The following is a 15,000-nucleotide window of genomic DNA, read 5'->3' as shown; positions in this document are numbered from 1 at the left end:
TGCATGTCTCTTTTGAGTGGGCCTGGCATCCACACTTAATATCGCTGAATATCTGTTTAGGCTATTGTTTCACTTAGTGAAACAGCGATATTCCGTTTGGATTCCAAGCTAAGGATGACAGGAATGACAGAAGAGAATGAAAGCAGGTAGTAAGTTATATTTACTTTTCCATTCCCGAAGAATCACTCACGTTGTTGTTTCTTGTCGTTCTTTCCCAACAGGGACAGAAGGGGGAACCGGGAGATATCACAGATGTAAGTCAACAACTCACTTTACGTCTGATCTCTGAAAACACTTCTCGCTGTCTGATGTCTTTATAACAGGCCTTCATTTCATTCGCAGGCAGACCCTCCGTGTCTGATGTCTTTATAACAGGCCTTCATTTCATTCGCAGGCAGACCCTCCGTGTCTGATGTCCTTTATAACAGGCCTTCATTTCATTCGCAGGCAGACCCTCCGTGTCTGATGTCTTTATAACAGGCCTTCATTTCATTCGCAGGCAGACCCTCCGTGTCTGATGTCTTTATAACAGGCCTTCATTTCATTCGCAGGCAGACCCTCCGTGTCTGATGTCTTTATAACAGGCCTTCGTTTCATTCGCAGGCAGACCCTCCGTGTCTGATGTCTTTATAACAGGCCTTCGTTTCATTCGCAGGCAGACCCTCCGTGTCTGATGTCTTTATAACAGGCCTTCGTTTCATTCGCAGGCAGACCCTCCGTGTCTGATGTCTTTATAACAGGCCTTCGTTTCATTCGCAGCAGACCCTCCGTGTCTGATGTCTTTATAACAGGCCTTCATTTCATTCGCAGGCAGACCCTCCGTGTCTGATGTCTTTATAACAGGCCTTCATTTCATTCGCAGGCAGACCCTCCGTGTCTCTTTTCCTATCTGATGGTTGAAACAAGTTGCATCAGTACGTTAGGCCTACATGGATGATTAGTATTTGGAACAGACATTACAATACATCATCATTATTTTATAAGAAATTAAAGGTCAAGGTGTACCAGATGAAGTCAGCCTTTTGCGTCTGCCTGTATTAGTAGAGGCATGCGCCATGAGTGTACAGTATTAGTGCAATAGAAATGACCATAGCTGATGATTGCATAATTCTCCCTGCTGTGAAAGTGGATTGTTCTGGTAATTACACAGTAACAGAGGCCAGGTCCAGGAATGTTGTTTCCGTCTATTAATGAAAGTAAAAACAGGTAGAAACATAAGTGGCCTATGTAGTTAGGCCAGGGTAAGGTAAACCCATATGTCAGTATGTTAGGCTTGGTTAGGGCTGGCCCATATTTCGGTCATATTTAATAGAGGCAGGCTTGGTTAGGATTAGCAATGCATTTCACTATACCTATTTGACAATAAAACATTTAACCCATATTTCAGTTTATTTGGCCTGGCCATATTTAATCTCTCTCTCTCTCTCTCTCTCTCTCTCTCTCTCTCTCTCTCTCTCTCTCTCTCTCTCTCTCTCTCTATCCCAGGAAATAACAGTGTATTGTTTATTGACAGCAATCCATAAAGTCATCATCCAACTTCAATCAACACACACTTATTTTTAGGGTGGTGAAACCTCATTGAACAACGTTGACACTTTCTTCTTCTCTTTCTCAGGTCGTAGACCAGAGGACCTGGAGGCCCTATGGTATGTAAAGCATACATATGAATGTCCCCCATGTATTAGGTGTGTGTAGACTGTCCGAAACGGCACCATATTCCCTATATATTCCACTGTCCTTGGACCAGATCCCTATGGCTCCTGGTTAAAAGTAATGCACTACATAGAGAATAGGGTGCACATCTAGTGTTTAGATGTACCTGGAGACTCACTAGTCTCTCCTCCCTCCTCAGGGCCCCTCTGGAGAGCAGGGACCACGTGGAGACAGAGGAGACAAAGGCGATAAGGTGAGTTTTATAGCAGGAGATCATTTCCATCCCATTCTCTCTCTCTCTCTCTCTCTCTCTCTCTCTCTCTCTCTCTCTCTCTCTCTCTCTCTCTCTCTCTCTCTCTCCTCTCTCTCTCTCTCTCTCTCTCTCTCTCTCTCTCTCTCTCTCTCTCTCTCTCTCTCTCTCTCTCTCTCTCTCTCTCTCTCTCTCTCTCTCTCTCTCTCTCTCTCTAAGACTGTGAAAAATGCATCATTCAGAGTCTAAACCCCTTCAGACCAACAGTATTTCCTATTGGTCTGGTAGATAGAGAATGCTCTGGTGTAGAGGAGCTGCTGGTCTCATTGCTGGTCTCATTGCTGGTCTCATTGCTGGTCTCAGCAGCGGCGTTGGAGGCAGCAGTCTGTCATCGGTGGAGCAAAGCTCAGTGCTGTCATGTGTAGTTTCCATTAGGCTGTGTTTGTATTCTGGGTTGTTTAGCAAATGTGTGAGAAGAAGAAGAGGTGTGTGTGTGTGTGTGTGTGTGTGTGTGTCAGAGGAGGCTGGTGGGAGGAGCTATAGGAGGGACAGGCTCATCGTAATGGCTGGAATGGAATCAATGGAACGGAGTCAAGCACATTGTTTCCATGTGTTTGATGTGTTTGGTACCATACCATTGATTCCATTCCAAACATTACAATGAGCCCGTCCTGCTATAGCTCCTCCCACCAGCCTCCTCAGGTGTATGTGTGTGTGTGTGTGTGTGTGCACGCACACACGTACGCACGCACGCACACACACACACACACACACACACACACACACACACACACACACACACACACACACACACACACACAGAGACATACACAGTGCGTGCCTTCATGCTTGTATGCTTGTTTGCGTGTGTCTCTGTGTGTGAAGCCGTAAACCTGTGGCAGTCAGGGAACCGACAGTCCAACCCACAGCCAATCACATATGTGTAATAAGTGTTGTTAGCATGGGGAGAGAGGGCTGTAATGACTTTTGTTCACTGGGGTAATCTGTGTTAAACACCGTTAGTCAACATCATGGCCTCAGCCCCAGTCACAGCTCCAGGCTTCCGTGATGTTTAAATCTGTGTTCGTGCATAATGTTTTGGCGGTACGTAGGTTATGAATATGTATTCTTGAGGTTGTCTGAAAGGATGATTTTTGACGAGAGATGTTCTGATTATAAAGAAAGATTTGTCACACAGTGTGTTCAGGTTGTCATCTAATGATATGAGAGTTTTCTAAAGGAATGTTCTGGTTGTGAAGACCTTGTGTCTATCTGTCTGTCACAGTGGAGGAGGTTGTTCCTTTTAATAGAATAGTTTTAATGAGATATTTTGTGTTTTTGGTTTTATTTAGTCTTGTGTTTGGGCATAATGGTTTTAGAGGTAGGTAGGTATGTATGAAGGTGAATCCATTTTCTCCAGTCTGCCTACATTAATTTCAATGAGACATTTTGTTGAAGACAGGTCTCTCACAGGTTCTTCCTTCAGGAAATCACATGATAAAAGAAGATTGTTATCATAACAGAAGACAGTTTTCTGTTGTTGAAGAACGGTCTAGTAGTGGATGTGAAACTTGCCCATTGGTTGGTTGTTGTGTCTGTTGTGGATGTGAAACTGGCCCGTTGGTTGGTTGTTGTGTCTGTAGTGGATGTGAAACTGGCCCGTTGGTTGGTTGTTGTGTCTGTTGTGGATGTGAAACTGGCCCGTTGGTTGGTTGTTGTGTCTGTAGTGGATGTGAAACTGGCCCGTTGGTTGGTTGTTGTGTCTGTGGTGGATATGAAACTGGCCCGTTGGTTGGTTGTTGTGTCTGTAGTGGATATGAAACTGGCCCGTAGCATGTTGGCTGGAGTACATCGGTGACGTCACACCTTCCCTGAGATCTAAAGCCAATTGCTGCTCACATAGTGACAGACTAGTCTCTTGCTCTGTTGGCTAAAATGGTTGGCTCTGAGTGGCATGTACAGAGTATTTGCTTTATGCCACCAATGGTTTTACTTACATAACTCTGATAGATTTATTTGACAGGGACAATGCACATGATCTCTGTGAATCTGGCAAGTTTAGCTAACAGTCTCTGTCCCGGCCAGGTGAACAGATAGTGGTTAGCAAGTGCCAGATGTGGAATTGGAATGTGTTTTACTTTCTAAATTGACTGGAATATAAATGGAATTGACCCCAACACTGGTTATAACACAGGATATATTGTCTTCAGGTCAGGTTCAGCATGTTTTGATCTTTGATACTGCAGATGTCAAGCTTTTTCAACTTGAGGATTGTTTTATTTATTTTTTACAGTTACTGGTTTTATTCACATTTTCAATCTACAATTTGCTTTTCCAATTTAACATTTTGTTATTATTATTTTGTACATGCTACTATAGAAACATTTGCAATTAAGTGTTTGTTTGCACCAAAATAAAAAAGGAATGAACGCACACAGTGTGGTGAACACATTCCTTGAAGGATCATTTGTCAGAGCATGCACTGTGTTATGCTGGGTTTCCCAGACGTGTGCTTCAAGCATTTTTACCTGCCAACTTCTTCCTCTGGTTGTTGAATGAGCTACATCTCCATAACACCTATTATTGGGAGTATGGATTACGGTGATTCAAGTAATATACCGGTTTAGATTGTACTATTGAGTTGTAGCGAAACGTTACGTACATAGACATAACAATCACACGTTTTGACATGAACTGTCTGTAACTCACAAAGTCAAACATCAATGACTCACAGCAAAGGACTGGTTGTCATCATCCGTAGACTGAGGGGAATATTTGCCAACCCTTCATGTAGTTGTCAGGAAGTGTTTGGAAAGGACTCAGTGGGTATTAGTTTGCTGTAACAATATATGCCTGGCCAGATTCCAATGATGTATTCCATGTAGTCACATGGCTCAGGCTACATCTTGGAATAGAGGCTGTTTAAATGCTGGATTTCTGGATTTTTTTCTCAAAATTTTTTAAATGTAAAAGCAATTGTTTATTTTAATGAATTTATTATGAATGAATAACAATACAAATTGGTGTTCAGTTGCCAAGTGGGATAGTTTGAAATCAGTTGCCCAGTTAATTAATGCAGTGTCTTAAGTAATCAGAATCTGATCCACTGCATCTGAATTCTTCTGGACTTTTATCCTTTATTCAGACTTTTTCTCAGTAAAGTACAATTAGCCCAGATTGTCCAATCTCTTCTGGTGTTTTTAGTTTTAGTTGAGGGCATGTGACTACCCTGTGCAGAGTAGCAGCACCTACATATCTGGAAATAGTCATTTTGAAAACTGTCAGTGTCAATGAATATTATCATTGCCTCGCATTGCTGATGGGCAGTTTCATGTGCCTGACTTGACATTTTCATCTGAAGTATAGGACTACCGCCCAATTATTATTATTATTATTATTTTTTTGTGGGCTTTTTTTAGATTTAAACTGCCTCCTGTGAATCAATGTATTTCTACTATGACTGCCAAGGACATGTATTTATTTGATGCTGAAGGGATAGGGTTCAAAGATCAACATCTTTATTGTCCATTTGGGATCCAATTTGAAAGAAATATAAAAGCTTTCAGCTTTCTAGGAAGATTCTGTATTGAGATGACGTGCTATTCTAGGAAGATACTGTATTGAGATGACATGCTATTCTAGGAAGATACTGTATTGAGATTACATGCTATTCGAGGAAGATACTGTATTGAGATTACATGCTATTCAAGGAAGATACTGTATTGAGATTACATGCTATTCGAGGAAGATACTGTATTGAGATTACATGCTATTCTAGGAAGATTCTGTATTGAGATGACATGCTATTCGAGGAAGATACTGTATTGAGATTACATGCTATTCTAGGAAGATACTGTATTGAGATTACATGCTATTCTAGGAAGATACTGTATTGAGATTACATGCTATTCTAGGAAGATACTGTATTGAGATTACATGCTATTCTAGGAAGATTCTGTATTGAGATGACATGCTATTCGAGGAAGATACTGTATTGAGATTACATGCTATTCTAGGAAGATACTGTATTGAGATTACATGCTATTCTAGGAAGATACTGTATTGAGATTACATGCTATTCGAGGAAGATACTGTATTGAGATTACATGCTATTCTAGGAAGATACTGTATTGAGATTACATGCTATTCTAGGAAGATACTGTATTGAGATTACATGCTATTCTAGGAAGATACTGTATTGAGACGACATGCTATTTCTACTCCAACTTATTCGTATGGACTTGAGGACGTATTAATCTAACTCCTCTCTCTGTCTCCCGTTTCAGGGCAGCCCCGGGCCCCGTGGCAGAGATGGCGAGCCTGGTACCCCCGGTAACCCCGGCCCCCCCGGACCCCCAGGACCTAACGGACCTCCCGGCCTTGGAGGAGTAAGTATTGCTGCAGAAAAATCTGAAATAGCTGTTTTTGGTGCTATAGTCCCAAAATATATAAATGTGTAAAAGGGGAAGCACATTCAGAGAGCAAAATGGAAGTGCTTTCCTCTTTTACGGATCATGGAGGTGTATCTCAAAATGACAATGTGTGGGCTAGCTAATTCTATCAATAAAGACTTTGGGGTTGAAAAATGGAAGTGAAAGGGTGTAATAGTGAAAGGGTGTAATAGTGTAAGGGTGTAATAGTGTAAGGGTGTAATAGTGAAAGAGGGTAATAGTGAAAGAGTGTAATAGTGAAAGAGGGTAATAGTGAAAGGGTGTAATAGTGAAAGGGTGTAATAGTGAAAGGGTGTAATCGTGAAACGGTGTAATAGTGTAAGGGTGTAATAGTGAAAGAGGGTAATAGTGAAAGGGTGTAATAGTGAAAGGGTGTAATAGTGTAAGGGTGTAATAGTGAAAGGGTGTAATCGTGAAACGGTGTAATAGTGTAAGGGTGTAATAGTGTAAGGTGTAATAGTGAAAGGGTGTAATAGTGAAAGGGTGTAATAGTGTAAGGGTGTAATAGTGAAAGGGTGTAATATTGAAAGGGTGTAATAGTGTACGGGTGTAATAGTGAAAGGGTGTAATAGTGTAAGGGTGTAATAGTGTAAGGTGTAATAGTGAAAGGGTGTAATAGTGAAAGAGGGTAATAGTGAAAGGGTGTAATATTGAAAGGGTGTAATAGTGTACGGGTGTAATAGTGAAAGGGTGTAATAGTGTAAGGGTGTAATAGTGTAAGGTGTAATAGTGTACGGGTGTAATAGTGAAAGGGTGTAATAGTGTAAGGGTGTAATAGTGTAAGGTGTAATAGTGAAAGGGTGTAATAGTGTACGGGTGTAATAGTGAAAGGGTGTAATAGTGTACGGGTGTAATAGTGAAAGGGTGTAATAGTGTAAGGGTGTAATAGTGTACGGGTGTAATAGTGAAAGGGTGTAATAGTGAAAGGGTGTAATAGTGTAAGGTGTAATAGTGAAAGGGTGTAATAGTGAAAAGGTGTAATAGTGAAAGGGTGTAATAGTGAAAGAGGGTAATAGTGAAAGGGTGTAATCGTGTAAGGGTGTAATAGTGAAAGGGTGTAATAATGTAAGGGTGTAATAGCGTGTGATGTTTTGCACAAAATAACTAGGCAAAGAAAATGGCGGTATAGTGTAGAATGGAAGGATAGAGGGAGACACGATGAAATGCTTTTCATTCCTGATAAGAGAAGAGGAGAGGGGAGGAGGGAAGGAGAGAAGAGAGGAAGGAGAGGGGAGGAGGGAAGGAGAGAAGAGAGGAAGGAGAGGGGAGGAGGGAAGGAGAGAAGAGAGGAAGGAGAGGGGAGGAGGGAAGGAGAGAAGAGAGGAGGGGCTTTGAAGAGAACACAAGGAGATATTTTGTGAAGGAGAAAGAGATGAAAATAGTTATCTTACACCCCTCCCTGCCTCTACTGTTGTTGCTCTGGTCCCCATCCCCTCTACCATCTACTGTTGTTGCTCTGGTCCCAATCCCCTCTACCATCTACTGTTGTTGCTCTGGTCCCCATCCCCTCTACCATCTACTGTTGTTGCTCTGGTATCCATCCCCTCTACCATCTACTGTTGTTGCTCTGGTATCCATCCCCTCTACCATCTACTGTTGTTGCTCTGGTCCTCATCCCCTCTACCATCTACTGTTGTTGCTCTGGTCCCCATCCCCTCTACCATCTACTGTTGTTGCTCTGGTATCCATCCCCTCTACCATCTACTGTTGTTGCTCTGGTATCCATCCCCTCTACCATCTACTGTTGTTGCTCTGGTATCCATCCCCTCTACCATCTACTGTTGTTGCTCTGGTCCTCATCCCCTCTACCATCTACTGTTGTTGCTCTGGTCCCCATCCCCTCTACCATCTACTGTTGTTGCTCTGGTCCCCATCCCCTCTACCATCTACTGTTGTTGCTCTGGTATCCATCCCCTCTACCATCTACTGTTGTTGCTCTGGTCCCCATCCCCTCTACCATCTACTGTTGTTGCTCTGGTCCCCATCCCCTCTACCATCTACTGTTGTTGCTCTGGTATCCATCCCCTCTACCATCTACTGTTGTTGCTCTGGTCCCCATCCCCTCTACCATCTACTGTTGTTGCTCTGGTCCCCATCCCCTCTACCATCTACTGTTGTTGCTCTGGTCCCCATCCCCTCTACCATCTACTGTTGTTGCTCTGGTCTCCATCCCCTCTACCATCTACTGTTGTTGCTCTGGTCCCCATCCCCTCTACCATCTACTGTTGTTGCTCTGGTCCCCATCCCCTCTACCATCTACTGTTGTTGCTCTGGTCCCCATCCCCTCTACCATTTACTGTTGTTGTTCTGGTATCCATCCCCTCTACCATCTACTGTTGTTGCTCTGGTCCCCATCCCCTCTACCATTTACTGTTGTTGTTCTGGTATCCATCCCCTCTACCATCTACTGTTGTTGCTCTGGTCCCCATCCCCTCTACCATCTACTGTTGTTGCTCTGGTCCCCATCCCCTCTACCATCTACTGTTGTTGCTCTGGTCCCCATCCCCTCTACCATCTACTGTTGTTGCTCTGGTCCCCATCCCCTCTACCATCTACTGTTGTTGCTCTGGTCCCCATCCCCTCTACCATCTACTGTTGTTGCTCTGGTATCCATCCCCTCTACCATCTACTGTTGTTGCTCTGGTCCCCATCCCCTCTACCATCTACTGTTGTTGCTCTGGTATCCATCCCCTCTACCATCTACTGTTGTTGCTCTGGTCCCCATCCCCTCTACCATCTACTGTTGTTGCTCTGGTCCCCATCCCCTCTACCATCTACTGTTGTTGCTCTGGTCCCCATCCCCTCTACCATCTACTGTTGTTGCTCTGGTATCCATCCCCTCTACCATCTACTGTTGTTGTTCTGGTATCCATCCCCTCTACCATCTACTGTTGTTGCTCTGGTCCCCATCCCCTCTACCATCTACTGTTGTTGCTCTGGTATCCATCCCCTCTACCATCTACTGTTGTTGTTCTGGTATCCATCCCCTCTACCATCTACTGTTGTTGCTCTGGTCCCCATCCCCTCTACCATCTACTGTTGTTGCTCTGGTCCCCATCCCCTCTACCATCTACTGTTGTTGTTCTGGTATCCATCCCCTCTACCATCTACTGTTGTTGCTCTGGTCCCCATCCCCTCTACCATCTACTGTTGTTGCTCTGGTATCCATCCCCTCTACCATTTACTGTTGTTACACTGACAGAGATAAACACACACACACACACACACACTGATCCTGTTTAGTCGTGCTGTGCTGTCTGAGAGTAGACTAACATGACAGATATATGCCTGCTCTTGGAACGAGCGTGCTCAAATATTTTTGTGGTTATATTACAGCATCTTATGGATGCCATTTTGTCTTCCAACAGAACTTTGCTGCTCAGATGGCTGGAGGATTCGACGAGAAGGCTGGAGGAGCACAGATGGGCGTGATGCAAGGACCAATGGTGAGAGAGATGATGAGAAACACCCTAACCCTGGCGCCATTTCACCAGTTCTCTCCTATCAGCTTTGGAGTAGTATCGTTTCCCAGGCTTCTATAGGTTCTCCAGTTGGATGCAAAACAAATGCAAGAATGTCACGTCTGGTCTGGTCTGACTAATGCCTACGTGAGACTAGCTTAGGTGAATGGGTCTCAGAGTGACTCAGCACTGCCCCCTGAGGTCTGAAGGAGAAACTACACATCCTCCTGGCCCCTTCCTTCCAGGATACATCAACACCCCTCTGTGAAGCGTACCAGGGTTTGGTTTGGGCCAACACCCCTCTGTGAAGCATACCAGGGTTTGGTTTGGGCCAACACCCCTCTGTGGAGCGTACCAGGGTTTGGTTTGGGCCAACACCCCTCTGTGGAGCGTACCAGGGTTTGGTTTGGGGCAAACACCCCTCTGTGGAGCGTACCAGGGTTTGGTTTGGGGCAAACACCCCTCTGTGGAGCGTACCAGGGTTTGGTTTGGGCCAACAACCCTCTGTGGAGCGTACCAGGGTTTGGTTTGGGGCGAACAGACTTGGTCTTCATTATTTCATTTTTACGAGTTTACCACAAAATCCAACGAGCTGGTTGGCAGCTGGCATCACATGCAGCCTCTCAGCCAGAGTGAAAAGAAGAGCACACTCACTGGGAGCTATTTTGGTTTGGAAACCCACAGAGCAGCGTTCGGCTGGCTGCTCCCACAGCGAGCATTTGGCTGGCTGGCTGGCTGTTGGAGCTGAAGTCTGAGACCTAGTCACCACTGTGGATTGTACCCCTGTGGAGAGGGGAGGGGTCTCTTCACTGAGAGTTAACCCACTATGTCTCTACATACACCCCCTGGTCCCTAACACAGTGTCTTCACTGAGAGGCAGCGGGCCACACCACCCAAACACACACACACACACACACACACACACACACACACACACACACACACACACACACAGCCCCAAACAAACACATACACACACATACCACATCAAACACACACACACACATACAGCCCCACACACACACACACACAGTCCCCAAACACACACATACACAACACACACAGACTCCAAACATTCACACACACACTCCGCCTACGAATGGACATAGAGCTCCATTGATAAGCCCCTAGCCCGTTGCGGTGTGGTTCCGTCCACGGTGCACCCCCCTTCCCGTCAGTAACTGCTCTGTGCTGCCTCAAGGACGTTTGCTTTGGCCGCTGCCCTGCGTTTCTCTACTATAATCATGTGTTAGAGAGAGCGTTAAGGTCTTACCGTTGTTTCATGAGAGGAGGAGTGGAAATCACGTGTTTTATTATTTTAACGTCTTAGTTTTTCTTAGTGAGAAAGTCTTGGCTGCGCCTGAAATGCTACCTTATTCCCTTTACAGTGGACTACTTTCCCCTACTTAGTGCACTGCTTTTGCCCAGGGCCCATAGAGCTCTGGTCAAAAGTAGTACACTGTGCAGGGAAAAGGGTGTGATTTCAGATGCAAGCCCTAGACATTCTCACTAAAGTCCAGATCAGGTAACTTTCTCATCATCTTGTCTTTGCTCATGTAATGATTTTCTCTGTGTGACAGATTTGGCTCATCACCTGTACAGAATGTGAAACGTCTCTCTGAGCTCTGAGTAATGATGCGTGATGAGGTTGAGTTTACAAGAGTATTACACCTCCTGCCAAGACAAGCCTTTATTAACCAGAGGAGATTAACCTTAGATCAGTGAGCAGAGCAAGCATTATGTTGAGGATTTCACCCACTGCTTTTATGATCTTATTAATAAAGAAAAAAGTGGGTAACATTTCATAATAACTCTCATGAATAAGCCTTTATAAATTCGTAATAAATCCTTTATCAACGTTTATTCATGAAAGTTATTTTAAGTGTTATGAAAAGGTGTTTCTACAGTATGTCTGTCAAACAGACTTGTAGGAGCTAGCTAAGCCCTTTCTAGCAGATGTTCTAGAGTGGGAGAGAGAAAGAGAGAGAGAGAGAGAAAACAGAGAGAGGCAGAGAAAGTGAGAAAGAGTCTGAATGCCACTGTGGAATTCCAAAACGATTTATGCTTCTGACAGGCATGAGGCAGGCAGGAGGCAGGCAGGAGGAAGACAGGAGGCAGGCAGGAGGAAGACAGGAGGCAGGCAGGAGGAAGACAGGAGGGATGCAGGAGGGAGACAGGAGGCAGGCAGGAGGGAGGCAGGAGGGAGGCAGGAGGGAAACAGGCAGGAGGCAGGCAGGAGGGAGACAGGAGGCAGGAGGGAAACAGGAGGCAGGCAGGAGGCAGACAGGAGGCAGGCAGGAGGGAGGCAGGAGGGAGACAGGAGGGAGACAGGAGGCAGGCAGGAGGCAGACAGGAGGGAGGCAGGAGAAGCACAGCCAGGAGGCAGGCAGGCAGGAGGGAGGCAGGAGGGCGACAGGAGGCAGGCAGCAGGCAGGCTTTATAACACAAGAGAAGAGAGAAGTGGAGGACCACACTAATATCTATTTTCCCCCAATTCTGAAATATGTCAAAGTGAATTATGAAAATTTGAAACTAACTTATTTTTTAACGTTGAGTTGTCTGAAGGCTGGTTGAGGTTAAGGTTGTGATTATGTCTCTTCTCTCTCTCCTTCTCCCCCAGGGCCCTATGGGTCCTCGAGGACCACCTGGGCCCTCTGGATCTCCTGTAAGTACCTGCAAATACACACACTCAAGAAGGCACACACACACACACATACACACACACATGCGCACATACACACACTCCCGGCAACAAGCCCTGAAAGTTATAACCTTATATAACAGTGGGTACTGTAGATGCTCCCAACAACCTTTAGTTCAGCCCAGAGCAATATATAAATATATATATATATATACTGTATATATATCATATGCAAAGATATACAGTCTACTGGTACATTATGATATGACTGTGGTTCTTTACAGTAGTTTGTCCAATAGTGCTCCCTCAAAGAACTTCACAAAGTTTTGTATTGAGTTGAATTATTAGTCAGTAGTCTAGTTCTCTTCATACTGTGTGTGTATAGATGAAGGCCTGAATCAAACAGTGAATGAACACATGACAGGAAACTAAAACAGAGGGTCTATAAACACAGAGTAGACGTTATTATTATTATTCCACTGTAGGTTTATTTGTTCCTGTGTTGCCTTCCCTTCCAGAGGAGGAAGATGGCATTGAATACCTTCATGTCCCAGCTGCAAACTGCAGGGGTTTATCCTACCGCAGACAGACAGACAGACAGACAGACAGACAGACAGACAGACAGACATGCAGCGCGGCACCTGACAATTTACCTTTCATAGGGCTCGGTGGGCCATTCCCCTCAGCACCGCCAGAACAGGGTTCAAATACTATTCAAAGTCTTTCAAATAGTTGAAACGTTTGCTGTAGTCTGCCTGGAGTGCCAGATGGATGGGGACTATTATATTAGTCCATTACGCCAGGCAAGCGTAGCTAAAGTACTTAAATGACTTCAAATACTATTTGAACCCATGTATGTTCCTCAGCCCTCCACCCAAAACCCCTCAGCTCAGCTCCTCTCCTACCTCTCCTCTAAAGTAATTAAAGTGGAAGGTATTGCCAGCCAGCCAGGGGACATGACTGAGCATGAAGCTGCATTTTTTTCCACCACCCTCCTCTTGGTAAAAACACAGCCCCGGAGGGGAATAGGATAACACTCGGATTTGGGGTGATTTGATATTGCGGGGGCATTTGGAGTTAGCAGATAGCGTACACGTAGTAGAGGATATCACATGCTATCTCTACTCAAACGTACTCTTGAGGAATTCTAAACTAGTGAGCCCATCTTAGATCAGTTATTGCTGAAGTAAATACTTTTAGGTATTACAAAAACAATAGTGTATATTTTCTACCTCCTTTAGTATTTCCTTACAGTAATATCAGCTAAGAAATCAAAGGGAAAAATACACATTATTAAAAGACCAATAACCATCTAAGGTCATCAGGTTCACAGACTTCCTCTCCTCTCTTCCATCCCAGGGCCCACAAGGTTTCCAAGGCAACCCCGGAGAGGCTGGAGAGCCCGGATCAGCTGTAAGTATCCCATAATAGTTACTCACAGTGTGAGGGCATTTTCAACTCCCCTCTTCCTCATACACACACACACTAAAGCAGACACACACACATTCACACATTCACACACACAAATTCACACACACACAAACAAATACACACACACGGAAACTGTGAGCTGTGAGGGCATATTGAGGGCTAACCTAGAGTTGGAACCAGTTTAAGGAACAGAACCAAAAACCGGAAAATAACTAAATTATTTGAGGAACAGAACCCAAACCGAAAAAGAAAGTGATCTACTGTATACTGTTCCGGAATAGAAACATTATTTTAAAAGCATGGGAACGTTCTTATACGTTCCGGGCATTTTTTTCCAGTACCACAGAAATCGCAACAAAGCGCCTATGCAAAGCCCTTACGCTGTCACTCAGAAACTTATGCCGCATTCACGTGCTAATCAGAACTAGGAAACTCTCAAATGTTTGACTTGCTAACTGGTTGAACGTGGCACGTGTATAACTATAACCAGTTAGCAAGTCTGAAATTTCATAGTTTTCTAGTTCCGACTAGCACGTGAACGCGGCTAATTATTATTCTAGTTTCTGTCTGCCAGCTGGAAATCTTTGCCAGTGGGTATGCATGTAGACTACCTGCCCCTCCCCTCTGAAGCATAGGTTACTGTAGCCTACTGACGACATTACAAGCGTAATTCAGATATTAGGGAGAGATGTGGATTTACTTTTTCAACGCTAGTTAAGGATACTATAGTTATCACGTTTGACATTGGCTTTATTAACAACAAAAAGGTAAAACGTGTTTTCAATTCTAGTGCTGCTCTGCACACACAAGCTTGTTAGCTTGTTAGCTTGTTGCTCTGGTATAACATTAAACCAACTCGGAAGTTCAAACAGCGGTGGCCGCTGATTGGCTGAATACCCTGGCATGAGATGGATGTTGTCAACAAAGCAGCATGACAGAATTATGATGCTAAGTTTTTGAACTACCGGTAGTTTCTTTGAGAAGATATATAAAGCGATCTGTGCATTTGAACAACAGCATAAATACACCTATTTCACTTTTGCATGTCAAAAACCGAATGACCATCGCTGCACATGCTGCCACTGTTTTCAACAGATTGGATTATACTATATT

At 44.3% G+C, this 15,000-nt stretch overlaps 1 protein-coding gene across 1 annotated transcript in view; it reads left to right on the top strand.

Moving 5' to 3' along the window:
- The window catches only part of LOC311134094 (uncharacterized protein), a gene marked incomplete at both ends in the record, with an annotated part of 65,075 nt that overhangs the window by 4,486 nt on the left and 45,589 nt on the right, over nucleotides 1-15,000 (top strand). Inside the window, 6 exon segments of the mRNA XM_084167684.1 lie at nucleotides 1,616-1,650; nucleotides 1,853-1,906; nucleotides 6,190-6,291; nucleotides 9,723-9,800; nucleotides 12,436-12,480; nucleotides 13,816-13,869. Coding sequence (XP_084023810.1) covers nucleotides 1,616-1,650; nucleotides 1,853-1,906; nucleotides 6,190-6,291; nucleotides 9,723-9,800; nucleotides 12,436-12,480; nucleotides 13,816-13,869 — 368 coding nt within the window.

This window comes from Coregonus lavaretus (assembly GCF_964263955.1).
Source record: "Coregonus lavaretus genome assembly, chromosome: 8".
Classification (NCBI taxonomy): Eukaryota; Metazoa; Chordata; class Actinopteri; order Salmoniformes; family Salmonidae; genus Coregonus; species Coregonus lavaretus.
This window is presented reverse-complemented; position numbering and strand designations above follow the sequence as displayed.